The following is a 26030-nucleotide window of genomic DNA, read 5'->3' on the forward strand; positions in this document are numbered from 1 at the left end:
CGTATCCTGGGCTCCAAGCTATTGCACCACACAACACTCACACAAGTACATAGATCATACATATCCACGCAGAGCCAGCTTCCAATCACATGTCGAGTGTGAGACTGTAGTTCTGTAAGTCATGAAAGGAAATGTAAAAAATCTAAAGAATGAACCAATAAAACCAGATCAAATCAAACCAGTGGTTCTGGAACAGTCCACCCAGAAGAGTGCTTGTGACAGACTAGTGCCTGAAAACACGGCTGTTAAAACTGGCATAATTAGACGGGTTTCCAAATAAATGTCATGAACGCAGTCTGAACAATGACTATTGTTTGTGACAGGTGATAGTCGGTGATGATGGTATATTGGAGGCCAGTGCTCCTGTTGTTTCCTAATCACAGCAGATGTTATACTGCCCTCTTGTGGTCCTACAACAGCATCGCTATCCTCCCCGAATCTGCTCAACAGAAACCCACACTATCTCCTACTAATACCAAGCGCAGTGAGGGTATAGTTTAGAAAAGTAAAGCTACACATAAACACCACGATTCAAAGCTAAAACAAGTATATGTTTATTACTGCATTGCATTTACATATTTGTCTAAAAAGAACCATGATCCTTGAATCAATGACACAAACATAACGAGGTCACGTACATTACAACCATGGAAAACACCCCAAAATAATTCTGCTTTCAATTTTTTTTTTGAGTTCAAACACGTTGGGATTTGTGTCCTATCAGGATCACTGACAGCAGGGAGGAAGAGACAAGATTTTGAGACTGGTTGGGCTCTTCTGCCTTCCTTTCTCCTTCCCTTGAACATGATGAGGTATGAACATGTGCTCCTCTACTGTGCAAAGCTCTGTTCGCTTTGGGAATAGAGGAAAAGTTTTGTTTTAACAGCTCCGGTGGGTATAAATGGATGAGCTAGATTCGCTCCGAAGCATAGATTGCTGCTTTGCATCCGAACTGTATAACGTTCTTTAGAAGCCAATAGCCCGGTACCTAGAGCAGGGACAGCGAAAGAGAGTCACCAATGAAAAAGAACCTAAAGACTTAACATAGCTCAACATGCTCAACAACACTTAAACCGGCCCCAACACTGCTAAAAACATAGTTAATTCCAAATCATTTTAGAGTTTGTAAGTGCTACATCACTTTGTTTGTGGCGTGTGCACGGTGCAAACTCACTGATTCGGCGTTGTGTTCCAGCGCAGTGTCATGGTGGGCCATCTCGTCGTCGCGGAGATCTTTAATCAGCTAGAGCAGAGGAACAGCTTCAGTCACCGCAGGATCATGGCCAAACTGAATCTATTGTGTATTGTGAATCTATCTACTGTATGTGTGTGTGTGGTGTGTGTGTTTGTGTCCGGCGCGCGCGGGGGGGTGGTGGTATGTATGAAGGCACGTATATGCAGTATATACAGTATTATCTACATACATGTATATCTATAACATTATTATCAACTGAATGAGGTGTAGACCTGGCCCCTCTGGGACACCGTACCTCATCTAGGGTACAAAGAAACAAGCGGAAACTAGGGTGAGACATTCATACTCATTCGTCTGTGGCCGCCGATCATAATCGGGAACGTTTTATTGTATTCCTTCGTTTTTTTCGAGACGGTCGAAAGTGGAAAGTTGGTGGGGTGTTTGGGTCGGAAAAGTGCCTGTTGTTGTTGTCGCTTCAGCATACACCACGAGGGCACTGTCTAAGGTGACCTTCTCCTTCTTCAGCATACACCACGAGGGCACTGTCTAAGGTGACCCTCTCCTTCTTCAGCATACACCACGAGAGCACTGTCTAAGGTGACCCTCTCCTTCTTCAGCATACACCACGAGGGCACTGTCTAAGGTGACCCTCTCCTTCTTCAGCATACACCACGAGGGCACTGTCTAAGGTGACCCTCTCCTTCTTCAGCATACACCACGAGGGCACTGTCTAAGGTGACCCTCTCCTTCTTCAGCATACACCACGAGGGCACTGTCTAAGGTGACCCTCTCCTTCTTCAGCATACACCACGAGGGCACTGTCTAAGGTGACCCTCTCCTTCTTCAGCATACACCACGAGGGCACTGTCTAAGGTGACCCTCTCCTTCTTCAGCATACACCACGAGGGCACTGTCTAAGGTGACCCTCTCCTTCTTCAGCATACACCAAGAGGGCACTGTCTAAGGTGACCCTCTCCTTCTTCAGCATACACCACGAGGGCACTGTCTAAGGTGACCCTCTCCTTCTTCAGCATACACCACGAGGGCACTGTCTAAGGTGACCCTCTCCTTCTTCAGCATACACCACGAGGGCACTGTCTAAGGTGAGTAAACACAGCAACACGCAACGTGCGTGTGAGTTTGCTTGTGTGAGAACAGGGAGGAATACAAGGTGACCAAAAAATACATTGCAAATGGATCAGAAGCTTGCACTGTGTGCCCCCCCGTGCATCAGCACTGGAACGCTTGCGTTGTCCGAGTAACGACACTCACAAAATATTTACGATTATTTTAGTTGAAACTGAATGATTGAACTATTATGATATGCTTTGATAAAATATATATTCTTTCATGTAACATGGTAGTCCTGTATTGAAATCATAAGAGTGTTAATAACCTACTTATTACACACGAGCTGTGTTTAACTTTTTGGTGTGTTTTTTCAAGTGAAGCTTCCACATTGGTCACAAACACATTCTGTGCTCTGGGAGTCACTTACAATTCCCAAGCACGTGTCAGATTCAATTATGTAAGTGTCATGTGACTTTGGCCGATGGGACTGTCACTTTGGTGGTAGATTCTATCGAGGTGCGATGAGTGTGACTCGCAGGGGGGTGATGATAGGGTGTCTGAGACACACACCGACACACACACACCGACACACACACACCGACACACACACACCGACACACACACACGCGGAGCAGGAGTGTTTGTGCATGTGTGTGAGAGAGTCAGTGAGAGAGTGACCTTGAGTTTGTACGACAGATAGTGTGAGTATGTGTGTGTGTGTGTGTGTGTGTGTGTGTGTGGGGGGGGGCCTCACCAGCAGCAGCTTAGTGTACCTCTCTGGGTCTACCTCCATGAGCTCTCTGATCTGACTGTTGTAGTGCTCCGACACGCTCTCCTCCACTGCCACGGTGCACGCCATCGCCCCCTCCTTCCCGAGCAGGGCAGAGGATGCTCCTACACACACACACATTTACATGTAGTCATTTAGCAGACGCTCTTATCCAGAGCGACTTACAGTAAGTACAGGGACATTCCCCCCGAGGCAAGTAGTGTGAAGTGCCTTGCCCAAGGACACAACGTCCTTTTGCACGGCCGGAAATCTAACTGGCAACCTTCAGATTACTAGCCCAATTCCCTCACCGCTCAGCCACCTGACTCCCACACACGCACAGACACACATTTGTTTTTGTGGGTCACTACCATTCACTTTAATTTGAAACTGTGTTTTGTCTAACCCCTAACCCCTTAATGTAATTCAAAACCCAACACTAAATCTAACCCTAAAACCCTCTGAAAAGAGCATGTGGAAGATGTGGGGCCCTTGATCCCCACCAAGGGGGTTAGACCGGCTGCTATCCCCGGAAGAGGTGCTGACCGTGGGCCTCTTACCCAGAGCGAAGCCAGCAATGTCCCACAGGGGCAGCAGGGCCGTGGGACGGACGCGGTGCTCACCCAGGATCTCATGGAACTTCTGTAGGTGACCTTTCTCCTGGTCCCACATCTCCTGCAGAGAGAGGGGCGTGCGATCATTACAACACTAGATCATCTCCTGCAGAGAGAGGGGCGTGCGATCATTATAACACTCAATCATTTCCTGCAGAGAGAGGGGCGTGCGATCATTACAACACTAGATCATCTTTTGCAGAGAGAGGGGCGTGCGATCATTACAACACTAGATCATCTCCTGCAGAGAGAGGGGCGTGCGATCATTACAACACTAGATCCTCTCCTGCAAAGAGAGGGGCGTGCGATCATTACAACACTAGATCATCTCCTGCAGAGAGAGGGGCGTGCGATCATTACAACACTAGATCATCTCCTGCAGAAAGAGGGGCGTGCGATCATTACAACACTGGATCCTCTCCTGCAGAGAGAGGGGCGTGCGATCACACTAGATCAGTATTTTGTGTTCAGCTTACTGTCTTTGGAATGACTTACGAGTGTGTGGAGGGGGATTATAGACCACAGCACCAGACCCTCTCAGGAGGGGCACAAGGGTAGAAAACCCTGCATGTGTGTTTTACTAGAATTTGGAGATATGTATTATATATACTATGACTTGGTTTAGAAAACTTGACTCCTGTGTGATATGCTTAACAGGGTTAGTGTGGGGAATCAAACCCAGGATAGCCAGCGGTTTCCAGAGCCTTGAGGCCAGCTGGGTTATCACCTGGGTTATCACCTGGGATATTACCTGGGTTATCACCTGGGACTTCACCTGGGCTATTACCTGGGTTATCACCTGGGTTATCACCTTGGTTAAGACCTGGGACGGGACTGTCTACCTGTATGATGTCTCGCGCTGGTGTCTTCCCCAGCACGGCCATCTGTCCGGCGTAGATACGGCTAGCACCAAACTCCCCGGCGTGGTCCACCCGCAGCATGCGGTGCAGCATGGCCCGCTCCTCGCCGTCCAGCTCCGCGGGTAGAACGCCGTGGTGACACGACGCCCCGAGAGACACTACAGCTGGGGTAGACACACCATGACACAGGGACCCCATGACACAGGGACACCATGACACAGGGACCCCATGACACAGGAACACCATGACACAGGGACCCCATGACACAGGGACACCATGACACAGGGACACCATGACACAGGGACCCCATGACACAGGGACACCATGACACAGGGACACCATGACACAGGGACACCATGACACAGGGACCCCATGACACAGGGACACCATGACACAGGGACACCATGACACAGGGACCCCATGACACAGGGACACCATGACACAGGGACACCATGACACAGGGACATGGGCACTACCTTCTGGCCTTTGTCGTGTACGGCACAGTACGGTCAGTAAGCATACATTAGTACGTTCTTGAGGGGACAGTTGTGGATTCAGCAGAATACGATGGGGATTACAGAACATGCATTTTTGGTAGTTCTAAGAAGAGCTTGTGGCTGTTATATTGCAGCTTGCCCAGGATGCTTAGTTGAAATCATTAACCACTGATTTAACGAGTTATATGAAACTACAGTAAACCTAAAGTAGGTTTTCACATTGCCTTCAATCGTCAATCGAACCAAGGCTGCCTTCTGAATTGACCCTAAATTGACATTACATATTTTCTATGGCATCACCATCAAGCATGTTCTTTACAAACTGTACAAACTTATGCTGACAGGTCATGCTGCTGCTAAAGTAGGCGTGCAATGCCGTGCAGTGTTATGACATCTGTTACGAAACGGAATTGCTTACCTTGGTCATTTGAGCAAAGTCGCCGTGTTGGACTAAACGCCAAAACTGCTGATTTGCTTATTAATACGCGCGGTTTCAGAACCTTGTGCATTTTGGGGTAACTTAGCGGTACAATACTTCTTAGTATTGAACTGACAGCAACACAGCACCGCCAGTGACAGCAGCTGCAGCGCAACAGAAAGTGAGGCGCTTGTTAGTGACGTCGTAATATTACGATGAGTGAGCCTGAGTCAGAAGTCTGGACTTTTGAATGGAAACCAAATGTTGGCATTTGAAAATAATTGACTTTATGGTAAGAAATGGTGGATAGGAATGCTTGGTAGGAATACGCATTTCACATGTTATGCCTACACTTTGTTGCCATGTCAACTGAGTCATGCCATTAAACGGTCCGGATAATCCACACGTCTTTATGTGCAGAAACAAACCTAGGAAAGTTTGATATTAATAAACACCTTAGCCTTCTCCATCATCGGATTGCACTGATAATCTCTAATCAAAGTTGTCTGTATCAGTTTTGAAAAACAGGGGGCAGTCTTGGGCTCGAAAGTATTCTGTTAAATATGACTGTGGAAAGGATGTCTCTGCATACTCAGTTATGATTCTCTCTCTCTCTATGTGTGTGTGTGTCTCTCTCTCTGTGTCTGTCTCTCTTTGTCCCGTATTAATATTTCCTCCTTTTGGTGAAGCACCAAGCCTACTTTCTACAGTTTAACCAATCATCTGGTAATCAACTGTTTATCAATGGAATGATGGTGGTCCAGGGCTCTATCCAACCCTGTGGTTCCCCAAATAGGTCCTGACTCATTTCTATGATTTCTGTTCTTATACGTCACTCAAGTACTGTCTACCTTTTAATTGTGTTCAGGTAAAGTGAACCAACATTGTCTGTACACAGGTGTATAGCTTACTGTCTGGAAACATTGCTGTTGCTTCATATTGACCGGAGGCATGTGAAACCAAACCATTTATGGGTTACCACATGGTTAACCACCGCTGATACGGTCGACTTGCCCCTTTCTTGAGGCTAATCAAACATTGTTATTGTTATGACTGAGGCTACAGTTAATTATTTATTACATAAGCTCACAGGTGCCATAACCCTCACTGGGCTGTTGAGGGAATGGGTGGTTCTTATTTGTGGAGAGAGGGAGGGGAGAGAGAGAGAGTAGTGGGGGCCAGAAGCAAGAGGTGGGGGGGTGGAGGTAGTGGGGGCCGGAGGGGGGAAAGGGGAAGTGGGGTGGTGGAGGTAGTGGGGGCCGGAGGCGAGAGGGGGGAGGTGAGGGGGTGGAGGTAGTGGGGGCCGGAGGCGGGAGGGGGGGTGGGGCGCCACAATTTGAAACACTGGTCTGCCCACCATCGGTATGGCAGTCTGCTCAATGTTGATTGTCTTGGTGTTATGCCACATTCGCTCTCCCTGCCAGAAGTTGTGTTCTCCTGGGGCAGACTGGGCAGAGAGCATGCTGGGTAACATGAGCCGGCTACTGCGTATTTGGAGTGGGTTTCCTTCTTTTCTTGTGAAACAAGCGACGTTATCCAAGTGTCGCCGAGTGTAGAGAGTTGATGAGCTCACTCCTCAGGTGTAAATGCCGTCCACCCGGGCCTGCGGGGAGTCAGTCAGAAGACCCAAGTGTGAGGACCAGCGAGGGGGTGGGATCAGGGGGAAGCGACACTGAAGAGAGACTGTTACACAAGGAGGAACTGGGGCTGAAACGTCGACGTTGATATTGACACGGACAAATGATACAGGCCTTTAACAGGCTGCCACTCATGTAGTAGCCTGTCCTGTTTCCAGGTAAAAACTTGCATGCGAAAGTCTGGAAAATCATAGAATTGCTCGATGGTCAACAGAGCATGTGTTGATAGTAACTGCTGAAGGGTACTACTTTATCTGTTTGTGGTCCCTGTTTGAAGAGAAGAGTCCAGCCGTTTCTCCACCTTTGGTACACAACACCCAGAGTTACCGCCGCCACGACTTAGAGAGAATTATCCAGTTATACAACCCTTTGTGTCCAGCTCCAATATTGTAGTTACAGAGAAGAGATGTTTCAAATGGTATCATGATGCCTCTCTGGCTGTTTATCAAGGAGATGTCTTGTCATTTACCAAGTCTATTTGAAGACACAAGCACCTACATTATCTGACTGGATGAAAGACTTAACATCTCTAGGTGGACAGTTGTATCAACAGACAGCTCATGCCGTAGTTAAGCTTTGGTCTAACTCAAGCGGTGGTGAACACGCTTCCTCGGTGGGAGAAGGTTTTTCCAAAATGGCGCCTTTCAAAACAGCGTTGCAACATAACAAAGGAAAGATCTGTCCACCTGTACATGCCACAGTAGCTTCTCGCCAAGCAAATTCCGGCAGGGTTTGTCAAAGGCGGCTTCTATGAAATTAGGTTCAGGGTTTATTTGAGGTCACTACTTACAGTGAATACGGAGGCACTTCAGAGGATATTTCTCTCTCAGATGTTAATCACCTCAGTCTACAAATGTTGCCCTTAGTCAAGCAACATTCCCATATGCAGTCTAAGCTTTTGGAGATAAATACAGCCATGTCAATTTGCCTATTTCTTTCAAAATAACACATGCTTTATGTTGTAATTAATCATTGTTAAGGTACAAATGTTGGTTGGGATTCAGAAAGAGAAATTGTTAACACGTTAGCAAGAAGGAAGATTCCCACTGAAAGATACCACCCTTTGGTGACCTTTGCATTTATAGAACTGATGTTGTTGTTCTAAACACTGAAAACTGTCTCCCTCATGACTTTTTTTTTGTACATGAACCTCTGCTTTTTCCCACTCGCTGTTTAAGATGACAACAGAGGATAAATCTTGTGCAGGTTGGGTTCACCACAGTCTCATACTTGGCGTTACCTTGGCAACACCCCACACTCCTGACCTCCTGCAGTCACTCATGGACGCTTTCATTCGTTCAAGTCTTTCCTTAAGTAAATAACCCCTACATTTACATTTATCCATTTAGCAGCTGCTGTTATCCAAAGCGACTTACAAGAAAGAGCTTTACAAAAATGCATAGGTCAAAGATCATAAATACTCAACACGAAGCTGTCATTCGTTTCAGAAAATGTTGAGCAAAAAATAAATGAAGACATAAGACCTTTGATAAATCTCTTTTGATACATGCAATAAAGTTGGATCCAACTATATTTGGCCTATTTTATTGGTCACTGTGAAAGTCTGCTAGCTGACTCCAGCTGAATGGAACAAGATCGCGATTGTTTCCCCGGATGTTGTTGTGAGTATACAACTGATCGGCCTCTTCATCCACACGTCTGAGACGACTACATCATCGTCATCATTTGACCCAGTGCCAGCCTATCTCCCTCAAGGCATGATGTTGGAACTGTGTCAGACAGAGGGTGAACTGTGGAAAACCATCAGACACATGCAAACCATAGGCTTGTGAATGTGAGCTCTTTCAACGTTCGCTGCTAGCAACCTAAACTACCCGTTTAGGCGAAGCCGTTTCCACGGAAGCAGCAGGGCGTCCCACTATGCATGGATGGCTTCCCCACATCCCAGTCTCAATCTTCTGGCCTTGAGCCTTAACCTCCTGTTTATGTTTACACGTCTCATTCCAAAAACGACTGAAATCCCCTCGCCCCCTCGCCCCCACCCCTCTTACCTCTCTCAAACTCGTCGATTCTTTCCCTTCTGGGTTACGGTGCTATATTTATTTGTCTCCCTGTCTGAGAATGCGAGGGGCAAAAACATTTTTTTAAATCCATTATTTTGACCAGACTGTGGGTGTCTGCCAGGGAAACCATGAGGAAACTTCACCCAGCTTTGATGCACTACAACTCAGTCACGGTGGCTCAGGGCAGCCTGGCCCGCTGATGGAGGGGTGGTGGTGGTGCCTGGGTTGTTCAGTTGTTTGGGGCCAGAACGATTCTCTCACCCAGTCGAGGTCAGGTCTCCGTGCATGCGTACGGAAGTGTGGATTTAGTTTGTCAAAAACTGGGGTAGGGTCGATATGCAGAGGTTAGTGAGACGGATTTGAACGGGCTAGGAAGGATGGACCCAGTCCAGCGTCATGGGAAACATACAGAGAGAGAGAAGACCATGAGGAGGAATGGAGTTGGAACAGAAAAACTGGGAAGAGAGAGAGTCAGAGATACACGGAAATGGGAAAAGGGGATGAAGACAAAAGGGGGGGGAAGGCAGCCTAAGAGATAGCAACAGTGACCAGAAAGACAAAGAAAGAAAGAGCAAAGAAAAAGAAAGAAAGAAACCAGGACTATAGGAAGAGAAGGATCCTCAGTGGAGACATGAAGGCTGGCCTTGGGGGCCTGGAAGCGCAAACGTTTTATTTTTGGAGAAACAAGGGCATTGTTTATCTTCCAACCACAAGCATCCCAGTAGGTGTGGATAGGAATGTAGGATGGAGGACGTGTCCTATAGATGTTACTTTGCCGTGTAAACCATTGAAACCACCTCTGGTTATCAGGTGAATGAGATAAGACTGGAGGGTTACACAAAATTAAATCACCAAGACCAAGTAGTGATGTCAGCTTACCTCAAACATTTTGGGTCAAATGCTAAGCATGTTCAAACACTGCCAAATCCTTTCATTGTCATTTATTTAATTCAGGGAATACAACAAACATGGTTCAGAACAGTGCAAACTGAGGTAAGACGAACACATCTAAAACACAAATATATAAAGTGTTTGTATTCGGCTCAAGATTACCACCAAGTCAACTCAAGTGGCTCCAACATTTGGACCCAACCCACGCCAATAAGTCCTGAACAGATCAAGCTGGTCTTAAAGTCAACGGTTGATGGCATGTGAACAAGGTTATAGAGAAACCCATTACCAGTAGAGAAGACTTTCAACTGATGGTTGGGGGGAAACAGTTTACATTAAGGTCAAATTAATAGCATTTTAAGTACATAGTGTTACTTCTATTAAAACCATTGTGGGTATAAATCAATTGTTATATAATTAAATTGTTTTATAAGGTCCAGTATATGGGAGATGTGTAAAATATAAGAGGAGGTTGTAAAGGGGCTGTCAAAGGTTGTGCCACCAAAACAAAATGAAATACAAGCAGAAATTCCTTGAAAATTCAAGCAAACTCTGCATTTACAAAAATCTTGAACATAATACTGGGCATTACAATAGTGTTTTATTCACACTGAATGTCATATTTGGTGAGAATATATGCCCAATTATTGACAACAATAATTTGTTGTAAGTTGTCATTTTGTAATGTTTTAAGTATCTCCCCAGGGGGTGGTTTAATCAATGTCAAATTTATTGTGACAGATCCAAAACGGATAGAGATTTCTTGTCCTGTTGTTCCGGATATAACATGAGGGCATAGCTGGAGAGTGGACATGTAGCAGGAGGAAATCATTTTTAACATCCAGATGCGGGGAGCCATCATCGTTTGGCAAGTCAAAACATGCTCTTCTGCCTAGTAGGGGGGTGAAAAGACACTCTCCCAAACTGTGGAGTGCATGTCTGTTTCTGTGAACGTACATTTGTGGTCATTCACAGGTATTTGCATCTTAGTCATCATGCACACATATCTCTCTGCGATCTCCATCTCTCTCTCTTCCACCTCCCTCCCTCTCACTTCCCCTCCCCATACGCCCATCTCTCTCTCACACCCTTTTCGATTTCAGGGTCAGGATCAGGGTCAGGATCAGTAACTGAAGACTATCCGTAAATGTTTCTATGATGTTGAAAATCCCCCCATCTGTTGAGGCGGATGTCCTGGTCCCTCTCATGGCTTCACACCCAGACAGTTCTACTCCCTGGATCAGACTGTGAGGAGCCCTCGAGACTAGCACCATGTTGTTCCTGGAAAGCCAAAGCGTCACGGCCTAACTCTACTGGAATAAACAGGAGCGTATGGAAGCAGTTGCCTGATTTACAACGTGTTTGTTCCTATATCTTGCGGCTTAAGGGTACTGTACATGGCCTTGACTTTAGGTTGAGACACAAACGTTTGACCTGTCTCGCAAAGAAAAAGAGAGACAGACAGACAGACAGACAGACAGAAGAGAGAAAGAGTCATCGAGAGAGGACAGAGAGACCGAACAAAGACACTGAGAAACTGAGAAAGAGAGGGAGAGAGAGAGAGAGAGAGAGAGAGGGAGAGAGAGAGAGAGAGAGAGAGAGAGAGAGAGAGAGAGAGAGAGAGAGAGAGAGGGAGAGAGAGAGAGAGAGAGAGAGAGAGAGAGAGAGAGAGAGAGAGAGAGAGAGAGAGGGAGAGGGAGAGAGAGAGAGAGAGAGAGAGAGAGAGAGAGAGAGAGAGAGAGAGAGAGAGAGAAACGGTGCCCAGCATTTCTTGGAATGCCTGGAGTCACTTTAAGTCTCTCTCACACACACACGCACACACACACACAGGTTTACAAAAACAGACGACTGACTTGACTTGTTGCATTCCCCATGACAATGCCAGAGCAGTTATCCTGCATTAGTGCAAATGCATTTAAACCATTGGCTCACTGCATAATTGACACAGATCCATTTGATCTTTTCACAGGGATATTTACACACATAATTGTGTAAATACCATGTACAGTATATTTACTCTATATCCCGCTATGCCATACGTTATGTTAGTGTGTTTTATGTATATTGTGTGTGTGTGTGTTTGTAAGGTGTATAATTAACGTTGGCATCACATAGATCGATCGTTACCTAGCTCAACACACCTGATTCAAATTAATGGATCGTTATCTAGCTCAGCAGAAGCCAGGTAACGATCCATTCATTTGAGTCAGGTGTGTTGGAGCAGGGAAACATCTAGAACCTGCAGGGCAGGGGGTCCCTGAGGGCCAGGGTTGAAGGCCACTCCCCCCAATGAGACAGTTCAGTTCCCCTGTATCTACATCCAGTAGTGCACAATACTGATGTAGACTCAGTAGCTGGAGTAGCTTTAACAATCATTTTCCACGTTTTATTTTCTTATCATACTTTTTGTTACCTTACTGTCAATTGCTCCAGTTTCTATTTATGCCTTTAAGCACAGTACTTGTTTTGTATTTTGTTATATTTCTATTTACTATGTTTATTGTTACACCCCCTACCAAAGCTAATTCCTTATATGTGTAAACCTACTTAGTAATAAACCTGATTCTGATTCTGAATTCTGATGTGCACAAACAAGCCATTTCCTTCCCATGGAGTGATGGCAAAGTAGGTTCCTCTTTGGGGATTGGGGATTTGGAAGGAAGGGAATGGGGAACTGGAAAACTACACACGGGGGAGGAAGAGGAGGAAGAAACTAAAGAGTTGGAGACTGGTAAGGTCAAATTCAGGAAAATACAGACCGAAGCAGAGAGAGAGAGAGAAAGAAAGAAAAAGGTGGGTGTTAGGGTGGGGTGTTCACTTCTATAAGGGAGCTGTTGTCGTGTGGTGACCACAGTACAGGAGGGAAGCAGTGGAGTGAGCTTGAGGTGGGGAGGAGAGACAAAGAGGAGGGCAGAGAAAAATCGAGAGAAGGAGAGGGTGGGAAGAGGAAAGAATATCATTCCCCCCCACCATAAGCGTTGTGGGTCGGCCTGCCCACAAAAACAGGACACAAACTGAGAGCGGTACTCATTACTCGACCGGAGTGTGACTGAGACAGAACAGATAGTGTCTGTGTGCGCGTGTGCTCACCAGAAACCCTGACTCAGCGACGGAACCTTGAGAAATACTGAAAAAATAACACACAAATCGAGATAGAGAGAGAGAGAGAGAGAGAAAGAGAGAGGGGAGAGCTGCAGAGAAACAAGATATCATACCACACACACACGCAACTACAATTACACCTTAAAGGTATAACGGTAAAAACACACTTGTATCGGAGCACTGAAGTCAGGCACACACATTACCTCAGAGAGAGAGAGAGAGAGAGAGAGGGGCACACACACATACTGACAGAGAAGGAGAGAGAGAGAGAGAGAGAGAGAGAGAGAGAGAGAGAGAGAGAGAGAGAGAGAGACGAAGAAGAGGACTTTGCCTCTTCACCTGGAAAACCCTAATTTCTTTGAAGGAAGACAGGAGTCTCCCTGAAGAAGAAAGCAAAGAAGCGACAAGCGGAGGAGGAGAGGAGGAGGAGGACGGGAGGAGGAATGGATGATCTCTGCAGCCTCAGTGGCCTGGATGCGCTCTGGGTGAGTGAGAGAAACGAGGGGAGGTGGAAGGACAAAGGGACAAGTCATTCTTCTGAATTCATTTTGTCAACGAATCCGAAACGATTACAAAGATGACTTCTTTGTCGTTTCATCCTTCCAAATTAAGTTAAAAAGTGTTTGAGTGCAGTAATGTAAGGATTAATGAACAGTTCTATGACAGCCTTAATTCTTTACCAGGGATGAACAAAGTCTTGTCATGCACGGGCAGGTAGACAACAGAAAAGATACTAAGTGAGACTTTGCTCCGTTCAGGTTGAACGTGTGTTTACAGTCCTATTCCCTCTGTCTCCCTGAGGTTAACATTATTCTTCAGGGATAACATGAAGAATGTTATCCCTCCCCTCCCCCCCTTCCTCCACCCCCCCCCCCCCCACCACCACCACCCCCGTCAATACCACACGCACACAATCAATACAACTCTAACTTTGGTTAAAGGGTGCAACAAAGAGTATGTATGTAGGAAATGTGTTCACCAGACAGTTTGGTTTTCCTCTAAGATCAGGTGTTTCCCTGCAGCCACAGCACAGACAGTAGACGTCTATGTCCTCACACAAAATTGATACCTTTCTACAGTTACTGACCGGTTTATAAGTCCTCAAGAATTTACCTCGTCCCATTTTGCTGCACTAACCCAATATAAATTGACTGGATGATCCTTGTGGAAATGTTCATCTGAATATTGATGTATTGTAACCTGCAGTCTAGACTGCACTGTATTTCAGAGCAAAAACCAACATTGCTTGTGAAACACAAGGTTAGGGTTAGGTAAGGTTATCAATTGAATGTGGTCAGAATATCTATATTGATTTGTTAACAAATGAACTCAACCATATTGGTGATGTCGTGTACTCAGGTGCAATATGAGAATGATTAACTGAACACTTGACTGAACACTTAACTGAAGACTTCGCTGGGGTAAACTCAACTTGAGCAAACATCATTCAATAACCCAAACCTACTGTATTGTGTGAGGGCTTCATCAAGCATTCATAAAGCTGTTTGAATGTTGTTTTAAAACAAGCAGGGTTGTGGCAAACTCCAGCAACATGTTATCTTTCCCTTCATATTGAACTCTTGCTCATTAGCAAGGCTTTGCAGAAGGTAACACATTTCTCAGTGACTTTCCTTCCTATACAAAAGCAAAGCGCTATTAATAGACCATTTACAATACCCACGTGTTCATGTGAAGAATATAAAGAGCTGGTGTGAATGTCCTAAAGTTGTTAAAAAAAAAATTAAATAATGAATATCAGCAATATAGGATCAATTCAGCTCCAATAAGTGATTCTTATACTCCACATTAAGGTTACATGAACCACTATGTAACTTACGTAGCAATACCAATAGTAAAACATTATAAGTAAATAGGAATCTATGAAAAGTTAATTATATTACAAAAATAATACAAGGCACAGATTGGTGAGAGCTGTAAGTGATAAGTCGATGTTGTAAAGGGGCAATGAGAGGTTGATAAGAGCAGTTTTAATATCCAATTACTCCTAGAAAACTAACCTCCACCAAGATTCACTTGTGTATTATCTTGTAGCCTACCGCTAACCATGACGAATATGTAGCAGTGTAACTTTGATGTGGTTACTGTTGGTATTGCTGTTATATAGTTAATCTAACCTTAATACGTTATTTATAAACTGAAACATCAATTATGTTCATGGACGGACTGGGAGTAAAAATAGGCCCTGGACTTTGATCCAGACCGTCCTACCAGAACCGGTCCCGTATACGCCACCACAGCGTGCGCCCTGCTAATACATGCAAATTATGTGCCTGATGTGATGCTTTAGGACTTCCACGCTTAATGCGAGCCGAGCGAATTCTTTTGGCTGATTTGAGCGAAAAATAGTTTTTTGAGCTTGATGTAAAACAAACAAACATAGCCGTTTGTACAATTGGTAAAAGATTGTCTAGTGAAGGTATTTACGTTTACGTTTCTTAACCTGGTTTTCCATCTTTATATTGTCTCTATAGCTAACTTTCGATCTGTCAGTGTCACTGTTGTGTATAAGCGGCACTAAAGGTTGCATAGACGTTCATTTGGAATAGACCAACCGGCCTGGGGGAAAGGGGGGCCGGCCAACCGTGTCGCTCAATCTTCTTCCAACATTTTTATTATTAGTAAAAAGTATGGGCCGGCGGCCCTCCGGCCCAAAAGTGCTTCGGCCCATCGGGAATTCTCCCGATTCTCCCGATGGCCAGTCCGCTACTGCTGATTATTGTTTTGCAACTGTCCTTACCGACCTTCGAACAATTTCGGAGAGTTCTAGTCCTATTTCACATCACCACTTTATGAGTGATTAACTTCTGCATGATCCTGATCTAAACCAACTTTGGCTTTTAAACTGTAACCATCGTATTCAGATTCATTTTCCGCGCGCAGACTTTGACCATCTCTGCAGTGTACTCATCCTATCGTGACTGTAAGTGGCAAGTTGGTGATACCGTTTTTCTTTAATTACCAAGAGTGCAGTCGTTAGCGAGGGCCATTTCACACTGGCACGCTAAAATGTAGACGCGGCTGTGCAAGTGGCAGTTGTTGCTTATGCCCACAGAGTTGAGACTAGTCCTCATCTATAGCAGAGTGTTGATACCCAGTGAAACTTGGGTGTCTTTACCAATCCCACACCAGCAGTGAACAGAGATATATTTGAATGTCATTAAGTCAAATATTTAGGAGAAAAAAACTGTTGTCTCTTTATCCCCAAACCATAACCTGTCTGTTAATATGACACATTCAAACCCATACTGTCCCGTACAAACCACAGACTGAGCGGGAGATAATGGGACATCACAGTCTAGTGTCACACACACACACACACACACACAAGGACAACACATACACATTAGTATGTCTACGTAACACACACATACAGACAGTACACTAACTGAGAGCAACACAAAATCAACACACACACACACATCCACAGAAAACCACAAAGACTTTGTCCCAGGAGCCTTTGTTCCAACCGCCTGTCCACACCCCCTCATCACCGAAATAAGGAAGCGAGTGGGAAAATCGCTCCTCCAGTTTGTCATGTTCACTTCCTGAGGCCACCCCCAAAATATGTCCAAACCAGGAGATGTCACTTAGAAAATTGTCCCCTACTTAACCGCATAGAAAAATAGATGGGTAGCTCAAAGAATTCCCCCTCCAGACTGCAGAGAACAGGACACGGTGGTAAGGGCATGTTTCAGCAAAGATATATAAAGAAATAAAGAAGGTGATTTAAATGAGGAAGGAGAGAGATCAAATGCACTGGTCAGCCATTTCTTTTGAACTCACTGATGAGTTTGCACTCATTCATCTCAAACCAGCAAATGTTCACACACACATTTACACACACACACACACACACACACACACAGACACTCACATCCAGACTGTATCAATCAGTACCATCTGGGCATGACTCATAGACGTTTACTGTAAAGTTCTTTGAGCAAATCAACATTTAGAACCTCCCCTTGATTAAACACACCAGTAACAGTCTCCGCCAATACAAAAAAGAGGTTAAGGTCCTGAGTCACTTCAATTCCCGTGTACAGCCGACCATGTGACTCATAATATAACCTCAAGATAAATTCTCAGAAATTAGTCAAAACTTCACGTGAAGTTGCACCCTGATTCCTTGACAAATACATTTTCTTCTCTCCACCGCCGACACAATTTCTTAACGACTACAAAAGAACAAGAAAGTAACAACTGGTAACATTTATATGCTGTGGGGAATGTTTAAGATTTGGGAAAAGTGATAAAAAGATTCTCGCTGAACATGACATCTGTACGGTACTTTGAAATCAATCTAACGCCCATGTGCTCACCTGTGGAGTTGTGTGTTCCAGGACTGGAACCTGACGTGGTACACACCCCACCCAGATCTGACCCAGTGTTTCCAGCACACTGTTCTGGTGTGGTTCCCCTGCCTCTACCTCTGGCTGTGTGCCCCCCTGTACCTTCTGTTCCTCTGGTTCAGAGATCATGGACGTATCTCCATGTCCAGCCTCTGCTGTGCCAAAATGGTAGGGTTTGTGTGTGTGTGTGTGTGTGTCTGATTTCACGTGATTGTCTTCAGTGTTTGATTTGTGTGTGTTTGTTTGCATGTGACGTGTGATAACGCGTCTCCTCCTCTCCCCTCTCCCCTCTCCCCTCTCCCCTCTCCTCCTCTCCCCTCTCCCCTCTCCTCCTCTCCCCTCTCCCCTCTCCCCTCTCCCCTCTCCCTCTCCCCTCTCCCCTCTCCCCTCTCTCCTCTCCCCTCTCCCCTCTCCCCTCTCCCCTCTCCCCTCTCCTCCTCTCCCCTCTCCCCTCTCCCCTCTCCTCCTCTCCCCTCTCATCCTCTCCCCTCTCCTCCTCCCCTCTCCCCTCTCCCCTCTCCCCTCTCCCCTCTCCCCTCTCCCCTCTCCCCTCTCCCCTCTCCTCCTCTCCCCTCTCCTCCTCTCCTCCTCTCCTCCTCTCCTCCTCTCCTCCTCTCCCCTCTCCTCTCCCCCTCTCCTCCTCTCCCCTCTCCTCCTCCCCTCTCCTCCTCTCCCCTCTCCCCTCTTCTCCTCCCCTCCCCTCCTCTCCCCTGTCCTCCCCTGTCCTCCTCTCCCCTCTCCTCCTCCCCTCCCCTCTCCTCCTCTCCCCTCTCCTCCTCTCCCCTCTCCTCCCCTCTCCTCCTCCCCTCTCCTCCCCTCTCCTCTCCTCTCCCTCTCCTCCTCTCCCCTCTCCTCCCCTCTCCTCCTCCCCTCTCCTCTCCTCCTCTCCCCTCTCCTCCTCTCCTCTCCCCTCTCCTCCCCTCCCCTCTCCTCTCCCCAGGTCTTGGGCATGTGCCTGGCCTCGTTCGGCCTCCTGGAGATGTTCTACCTGCTGGTGAGGAGGCACCAGGAGATCCAGCAGCACATGGTCTTCCTCCTCAGCCCTGTCATACGCAGCCTCACCATGGTAACGCCCTCTGACCCCCACACAAAGGGATCCCTAACGAGGGGTGGGGGGGGGGAGTTAGGAGGGTCCTAAGGGCCCTGGTCATACAGGGGGGGCAGCAGAAGCCCAGACTGTCCTGTATGATGTGGGTGTTGGGGCCAGGGGGGGCAGAAACGCCGCTGCCCACACCCATTGTAAAGCCAGACACTGGGAGGCATTTGGATCCAAACAGACGTACTTAGCGCGAGAACAGAACAATGAGGACCATATGGTCCATGTGTGCATACAGGCCTGCTACTGTACATGTCACCACTGTGAACGACAGTTCATCCTCCACCTGTGGTTTGGTTCACAGACACCACAGTCAACAAGAGACTGCAGTTAGCGAGCTTTTTAGAGCCAATCCAGACAAGATCGCCCAGCCATGCTCTTTTTAAGGAGACACATTCAGACAAGATAACCCGTCTTAACAAGCAGTCAGAAATAGACTGTGAGTTCAGCAGAGAGTTTGGAGTTTTTCAAAGGGTTCCTGAGCCGAATTCAAAAGGTGTTCAATTAATTATATTTGTTTATGGGAAAGTAATGACTGCCAAATTATCACCTCAACTCCCCTCCTCCTCCCCTCCTCCTCCTCCTCCCCTCCCCTCCCCCTCCTCCCCTCCCCTCCTCCCCTCCTCCTCCTCCCCTCCCCCTCCTCCCCTCCTCCTCCCCCCTCCTCCCCTCCTTCCCTCCCTCCCCCCTCCTCCTCCCCTCCTCCCCTCCCCCTCCTCCCCTCCTTCCCTCCCCCTCCTCCCCACCCCTCCTCTCCAGCTCCTGGCCGTGTGTGTGATCCAGTTGGAGAGGGTGAGGGGAGTCCGTTCATCCATCCTCCTCTTCCTCTTCTGGACCCTGGCAGTGGTCTGCTCCATCGTTCCCCTCAGGGCCAACATCCAGCAGATCATCGATGAGGTAAGGCCGACCCAGACCTTCACGCTACACATCTAGGAGCCAAAGCACATGTCGGTAAAGTGTCGACTGTTTTTCCTCTCTGTCTCTCTGTCTCTCTGTCTCTCTGTCTCTCTCTCTCTCTCACTCTCTCTCTCTCTCTAGCCCTGTGAATGCCTCTGTAAGTGTGTCTGGTGGTATGTCTGAGTTGAGGCCTGGGTGTCTGTGTGTCTGGGTGAAGCGGGAAGTCTAACCCTAACCCTCCGCAGACAGATAGAGGAAGCCACACTCGTCTGCAGGAATTCAGTCATCCCTCCATCCTCTCTCCTCTGCCTGCCTGCCTGCCTGTCTGTCTGTCTATCTATCTATCTATCTATCTATCTATCTATCTATCTATCTATCTATCTATCTATCTATCTATCTATCTATCTATCTATCTATCTATCTGCCTATCTGCCTATCTGCCTATCTGCCTATCTGCCTATCTGCCTATCTGCCTATCTGCCTATCTGCCTGCTTGCCTGCCTGCCTGCCTGCCTGCCTGCCTGCCTGCCTGCCTGCCTGCCTGCCTGCCTGCCTGCCTGCCTGCCTGCCTGCCTGCCTGCCTGCCTGCCTCACTGTCTGTCTGTCTGTCTGTCTGTCTGTCTGTCTGTCTGTCTGTGTGTGTGGTACCTACATGATCTATATGTGTGTATCAAATTATGCACAGCAAATGGAAGGGATTGGAATATATTTGAATCTGAAGTTGATCTATGCACTGCATGACAGATGACAGAATGTGGAGGGTTAATTTGTGTAATTATAAGCGTACACACAGACACACACACTGTACATGAGATATTCCTAGCGTACACGCACACACACTTCTGTAATCGCCGACTTAGGTTTGGTGGTGAAAGCCGTAACTACCAGTGGATTTGCCAACTGCTTTATGACTGAATAAAGCAAGGCCAGAAATGTGTGTAACACAGCATTGTGCAATGTTTAAAAATCCATTGACTGAGTTGGGATTCTTCCATGTAGATAACATATCCCCATCAAAAGTTACATACCTTCCTATGTTTTGGAGTCATTATAAAACCGACATGAAATCATGGGAACCACACATACACACACACACACACATAACGCAAGCACACACAAACACACACTTCAACACAAGCAACGTACATACATGCATGATCATAAACACACAAACAGACCCACACAGATACTGAAGAGCCTTATGTGAAACCTCACACACTCAAACACACACTCAAACACACACACACGGTATCCCTCACTGTTACTTTCTCTGGCCAACCCAAAATGTTCCCCGTGTGGCTTCCTTCACTCCCCCGGTGTTGACTGAGGTATGGCGGGGGTGTGGCACCAGAGTAATGTACAGTATGGTAACCATGGCAGTAGGGGTGGGGCACCAGAGTAATGTACAGTATGGTAACCATGGCAGTAGGGGTGGGGCACCAGAGCAATGTACAGTATGGTAACCATGGCGGCGGTTGGGGTTTCTAGTGTTCATTCCCGCTCAGTGTGTGTAACTTAGCGTGTCTGTTTGAGTGCATGTTTGAGCATGTGTGTTTGAGTGTGTGTATGGTTGAGTGTGTGTATGGTTGAGTGTGTATGGTTGAGTGTGTGTGTGTGTGTTTCAGTGTGCAGGTGGATGGAGTCTGGATCCAATATAGAATGGTAGGAAATGTGTGGCTGTGAGGTAGACTGGGGGACGACGAGAGGTCCCTGGATGAGGGACATGCGGCCGGATGAAAATCCCCTCAGTCTCTCTCTCTCTCTCTCTCTCTCTCTCTCTCTCTCTCTCTCTCTCTCTCCCTCTCTCTCTCTGTCTCTCTCTCTCTCTCTCTCTCTCTCTCTCTCTCTCTCTCTCTCTCTCTCTCTCTCTCTCTCTCTCTCTCTCTCTCTCTCTCTCTCTCTCTCTCTCTCTCTCTCTCTCTCTCTCTCTCTCTCTCTCTCTCTCTCTCTCTCTCTCTCTCTCTCTCTCTCTCTCTCTCTCTCTCTCTCTCTCTCTCTCTCTCTCTCTCTCTCTCTCTCTCTCTCTCTCTCTCTCTCTCTCTCTCTCTCTCTCTCTCTCTCTCTCTCTCTCTCTCTCTGACTCTCTTTCTCTCTGTTACACAAACAGTGAGGGATTCACTGTGCTCTGCGCAAAGCCGGTCTGGTCTGGTGGCGTGGAGCGGGATGTTGTGGTGCTGTCTTGTTTTGCTGTTTTTAACTTTTTTGTTTGCGTGTGACTGATGTGCACCGTGGACCTGAGTACGGGTAAATGCTGAATATTGTATTCACTGACTTTGAAAGCCTTTAATTTGAAACGGAATTGATGAAACCACTGTTATTTCAAAGCTTGTGAGCTCCATTCTTCTGAAATGATTTTACAACAAAAAAAAAATGACATACTGAGTTTTGCGTTTTTGTGAGTTTAGTGAGGTTTGATCCCAAAGTCAGACCAACCCAAAATTAGCTTGACACCCACCTGTCCTTACCTACTGTTACAACTGCAACAGTTAGTTACTTGACCCAGCCTGATGACCACACATCGTCCAATGATGTCTCCGCATCAGAAGGCTCCAGCCAATCAGCAGTCATGATCTTGTGGTGTCTCCCCAGGGTTTCTCGGCGGACGCCATGCGCTTCGTGGCTTTCTTCGTGTGCTTCTCCCTCCAGCTGACGCAGATGATCCTCTGCTGCTTCTCTGACCAGCGGCCTATCACTGCCAAGCCCATGCACATCAAGGTCAGAGGTCAAGCGGCGCTGAGAGAGAGAGACAGAGAGAGAGAGAGAGAGAGAGAGAGCAGCAGTAATGATATAAGTCAAATAAAATCAGTTGGGGGGTGAAGTGATAAGGAGAAAGAGAGAAGGGGGGGGGGGCAGGAAAGCACCGGTAGGTTTGTTCCAGTGACACAGCCGTCATTTGCACAGCGAACGTTGCTTTTAGGGTGTCGTTACGGACCCAGATAATGGAGGAAGGGTGATGTGAGAAAGATCAGCCACTGTGACGCGCGCGTGTGTGCTCTCCTCCAGAACCCGTGTCCTGAAGAGGACGCCTCCTTCCTCTCCCAGTTCTTCTTCTGGTGGTTCAGTGGGTATGGTATTGCTAAGTACCATGCCATGGTCGTCACCATCATTATATCCAGAATAATAGGAATAATAATAATGCATTATTTGTAATGCGCCTGTCTTGCACTCAAAGCCCTTTACCTTCCCTCTCTTCCCGCCACTCTCCCTTCCCTCCTTCACCATCCCTCTCTCCCCTCTCTCCCCCTTCTCCTCCTCATTCTCTCTCCTCCCCTCCTCCCCCCTCTCCTCTCCTCCTCTCTCTCTCCTCCCCCCTCTCCTCCTCTTTCTCTCCCTCTCTCTCCTCCCCCCTCTCTCCCTTCTCCTCCTCTCTCCCCCCTCTCTCCCAGGCTGGTGATGCGGGGCTATCGTTCCCCACTGCAGGCGGAGGACCTGTGGTCCCTGAGAGAGGGGGACAGCTCAGAGAGGATCATCTCTGACCTGGAGAGGGAGTGGGCCAGCCAGTGTGCCAACCTGCAGCAGTGAGACTTTAGGACAACACACCAAATGCTGTGCTACATATAACTATATACACGCCATAGTACAGATTAGAGAGAGAAAGAGAAAGTACTGTTTATCATTCACAAAATACCATACAGCTGCGTCTGACTCTCATCTCCTCCCCCCTTCTCTCCTCTCCTCCCTCCTCTCCTTCCCCCTCCTTTTTTCTCTTTTCCTCTCGTCCCCCCTCCTCTACAATCCCCTCCTTCCTCCTCCTCTTATTACCTCCCTCCTCCTCTCATGACCTCCCTCCTTTCCTCCCCCCTCCTCTCCTCTCCGCTCCTCTCCTTCCTCCTCCTCTGATTACGTCCCTCTTCCTCTCCTCTCATGACCTCCCTCCTCTCCTCTCCTCCCCCCTCTCCAGGCAGGAGCGCAGCGCGGGGGGTTCGGGGGCTCCCAGGCTGACGGAGCAGACCCAGCTGCTGACCAAGCTGCGGCGGGAGCAGAGCTCCGGGGCGTGCCTCCTCCGCACGCTGGCCCAGAGCTTCGGCCCCTACTTCCTGACCGGCACCCTCTGCCTCGTCATCCACGACGCCTTCATGTTCGCCCTGCCACAAGTGCTCAGGTGAGCCGCTGCCTGAGTGAGCGTGTGTGGAGGGAGACGGAGGTTGTATGAGCGTGTGTGGAGGGAGACGGAGGTTGTATGAGCGTGTGTGGAGGGAGACGGAGGTTGTATGAGCGTGTGTGGAGGGAGACGGAGGTTGTATGAGCGTGTGTGGAGGGAGACGGAGGTTGTATGAGCGTGTGTGGAGGGAGACGGAGGTTGTATGAGCGTGTGTGGAGGGAGACGGAGGTTGTATGAGCGTGTGTCAATGACCCAACACCGTCTCTAAACAACCAAGCCATTGCGATGACACCCCCCCCACCCCCCCCCACCCCCCCAAAAAAAGGAAATATACAAAACAAAGACATCCCATAGCCATCCTAACCTCCCCTTCCCCTTGTGGGGGTACTCCCCCCCCCCCCTCTTCCCACAGTCTGCTGCTGGGCTTCATGCGAGATGAGGACGCCCCCTTGTGGAAGGGCTACATGTACGCCTTCCTCATGTTCCTGCTGTCCAGCCTGCAGTCGCTGTTCAACCACCAGTACATGTACTGCTGCTTCACCGTGGGGATGAGGGTGAAGACCGCCGTCATGGGCCTGGTCTACAGGAAGGTGAGGAAGGAGAGGGACCGCAACTCCCATGATCCTGTGTGGGGGTGAGGGGGTGAGGGGTGAGGGGGTGTGGGGGTGTGGGGGTGAGGGGGTGAGGGGGTGTGGGGGTGAGGGGGTGAGGGGGTGAGGGGTGAGGGAGTGTGGGGGTGAGGGGTGAGGGGGTGTGGGGGTGAGGGGTGAGGCGGTGTGGGGGTGAGGCGGTGAGGGGGTGTGGGGGTGAGGGGGTGTGGGGGTGAGGCGGTGAGGGGGTGTGGGGGTGAGGGGGTGAGGCGGTGAGGGGGTGTGGGGGTGAGGGGGTGAGGGGTGAGGGGTTGAGGGGTGAGGGGTGTGGGGGTGTGGGGGTGAGGGGGTGTGGGGGTAAGGGGGTGTGGGGGTGAGGCGGTGAGGGGTGTGGGGGTGAGGGGGTGTGGGGGTAAGGGGGTGTGGGGGTGAGGCGGTGAGGGGTGTGGGGGTGAGGGGGTGTGGGGTGAGGGGGGAGCTGTGCGGTGACTCAGCGGCCTTCACCGTCAAGTCACTTTTCATTTGTTTGTGTCCGAATATCTTTTTGGTCCATTCACTTGTTCGTGCATCCATCCATGAGCCCCTTTTATCCACCTGCCCCCCCACCTCCACCCCAGTCTTAAGTGATTAACAGCCCTGCCCCCCCACCTCCACCCCAGTCTTAAGTGATTAACAGCCCTGCCCCCCCACCTCCACCCCAGTCTTAAGTGATTAACAGCCCTGCCCCCCCACCTCCACCCCAGTCTTTAGTGATTAACAGCGCTGCGCGGCGTTCCTGCACGGTGGGCGAGATCGTTAACCTGGTGTCCGCCGACACCCAGAAGCTCATGGACTTTGTAGTTTACTTTAACGCCGTGTGGGTTGCTCCCATTGAGATCGGCCTCTGCCTCTTCTTCCTGTGGCAGGTAACAGCACCCAACACACACACACACACACTGTAATATCTACCTCCTTCTCAATAAGATGTCTGGTCGTTTGAAGTCCTGTTTCTCTCTCTCTCTTTTCTCTCGGCGCTGTTTCTTCTTCTTTCTAATATTTCTTTTTTTGTTTTTACTTTTGACCACATTTCTGTTCTCGTTTGGCTCTCTCCGTTTCCCCGGGCGACAGCGTCTGGGCCCGTCTGCATTGGCGGGCATCGCCACGGTGGTCCTCATCTTCCCCCTCAACGGCTTCATCGCCAAAATGAGAAGCAAGCTGCAGGTGAATGAACACACACACACACATATATAATGGATGAACACACTCAATCACACACACACACACACACATATAATGGATGAACACACTCAAACACACACACACACACACACATATAATGGATGAACACACTCAAACACACACACACACACATATAATGGATGAACACATTGAAACAAAAAAATTAAGGATTTTTTTGAGGGATTGAAAGTGTTGGTGACAGTTCTTTTATTTGTCTGCATGAGTGTTTGTTCTCTCAAACCCAGAAGCCTTATGGGTTCTCCTGTGCTACGTTAGTTGAGTTCAGTGTTGCGTCTCGTGCACAACCTTCCCAGCTGGGTTAGATTGAACGGGACAACAGCCAGAGCGCCCCTCCGACTCCAGACCCTCTTTGAAGCTTCCATGTTACACATGTGCAGGACAGCTATGGGAAATAGATCCTATTACAGTAAAACTAGAAATGTTCTCATTTATTTTGTTCTAACTTAACCACATTTGTAATAAATACAGTAACACATGGTTCTTGTAAATGTCTCTTGAGGGCACTTGAGCAACGTTTGTTCAACCAAGGGGCCCCCAGGCATGATTCAACCCCCCCTCCCAATTAACCAATGGCTCTTGAAAACAGTTTAATAAGTATAATTTCATAAGTTGTTTATTTACAATGACACATAAATTAATTTATGCGGGGACATAT

General features: G+C 48.0%; 2 protein-coding genes across 4 annotated transcripts in view; one reads left to right on the top strand and one right to left on the bottom strand.

Moving 5' to 3' along the window:
* Positions 1 to 538: 538 nt before the first annotated feature.
* Positions 539 to 5739, bottom strand: LOC146254004 (NADPH-dependent 3-demethoxyubiquinone 3-hydroxylase, mitochondrial-like). The gene is made up of 6 exons (XM_084677900.1): positions 5425 to 5739; positions 4492 to 4673; positions 3596 to 3710; positions 3021 to 3160; positions 1175 to 1243; positions 539 to 988 (listed from the first exon to the last, which is right to left on the bottom strand). Exons 1-6 carry the CDS (start codon positions 5513 to 5515, stop codon positions 911 to 913), a joined length of 675 nt encoding a protein of 224 aa, XP_084534026.1. The 5' UTR covers positions 5516 to 5739; the 3' UTR covers positions 539 to 910.
* Positions 5740 to 13521: 7782 nt separating this feature from the next.
* Positions 13522 to 26030, top strand: part of LOC146254005 (multidrug resistance-associated protein 1-like) — a 29285-nt gene continuing 16776 nt past the window's right edge. Inside the window, exons 1-11 of one of the 3 annotated variants that reach the window (XM_084677198.1) lie at positions 13522 to 13563; positions 17443 to 17619; positions 18392 to 18517; positions 19307 to 19444; positions 22034 to 22159; positions 22448 to 22509; positions 22831 to 22962; positions 23346 to 23546; positions 23959 to 24136; positions 24880 to 25041; positions 25244 to 25336. In XM_084677198.1, the coding sequence (XP_084533324.1) occupies positions 13522 to 13563; positions 17443 to 17619; positions 18392 to 18517; positions 19307 to 19444; positions 22034 to 22159; positions 22448 to 22509; positions 22831 to 22962; positions 23346 to 23546; positions 23959 to 24136; positions 24880 to 25041; positions 25244 to 25336 (1437 nt within the window). The remainder of the gene's footprint in view (positions 13564 to 17442; positions 17620 to 18391; positions 18518 to 19306; positions 19445 to 22033; positions 22160 to 22447; positions 22510 to 22830; positions 22963 to 23345; positions 23547 to 23958; positions 24137 to 24879; positions 25042 to 25243; positions 25337 to 26030) is intronic. The other 2 variants (XM_084677197.1, XM_084677199.1) reach the window with 2 other exon arrangements.

The sequence above is a fragment of the Hypomesus nipponensis genome, chromosome 17 (assembly GCF_054491055.1).
Source record: "Hypomesus nipponensis isolate SF chromosome 17, ASM5449105v1, whole genome shotgun sequence".
In the NCBI taxonomy this organism is placed as follows: domain Eukaryota; kingdom Metazoa; phylum Chordata; class Actinopteri; order Osmeriformes; family Osmeridae; genus Hypomesus; species Hypomesus nipponensis.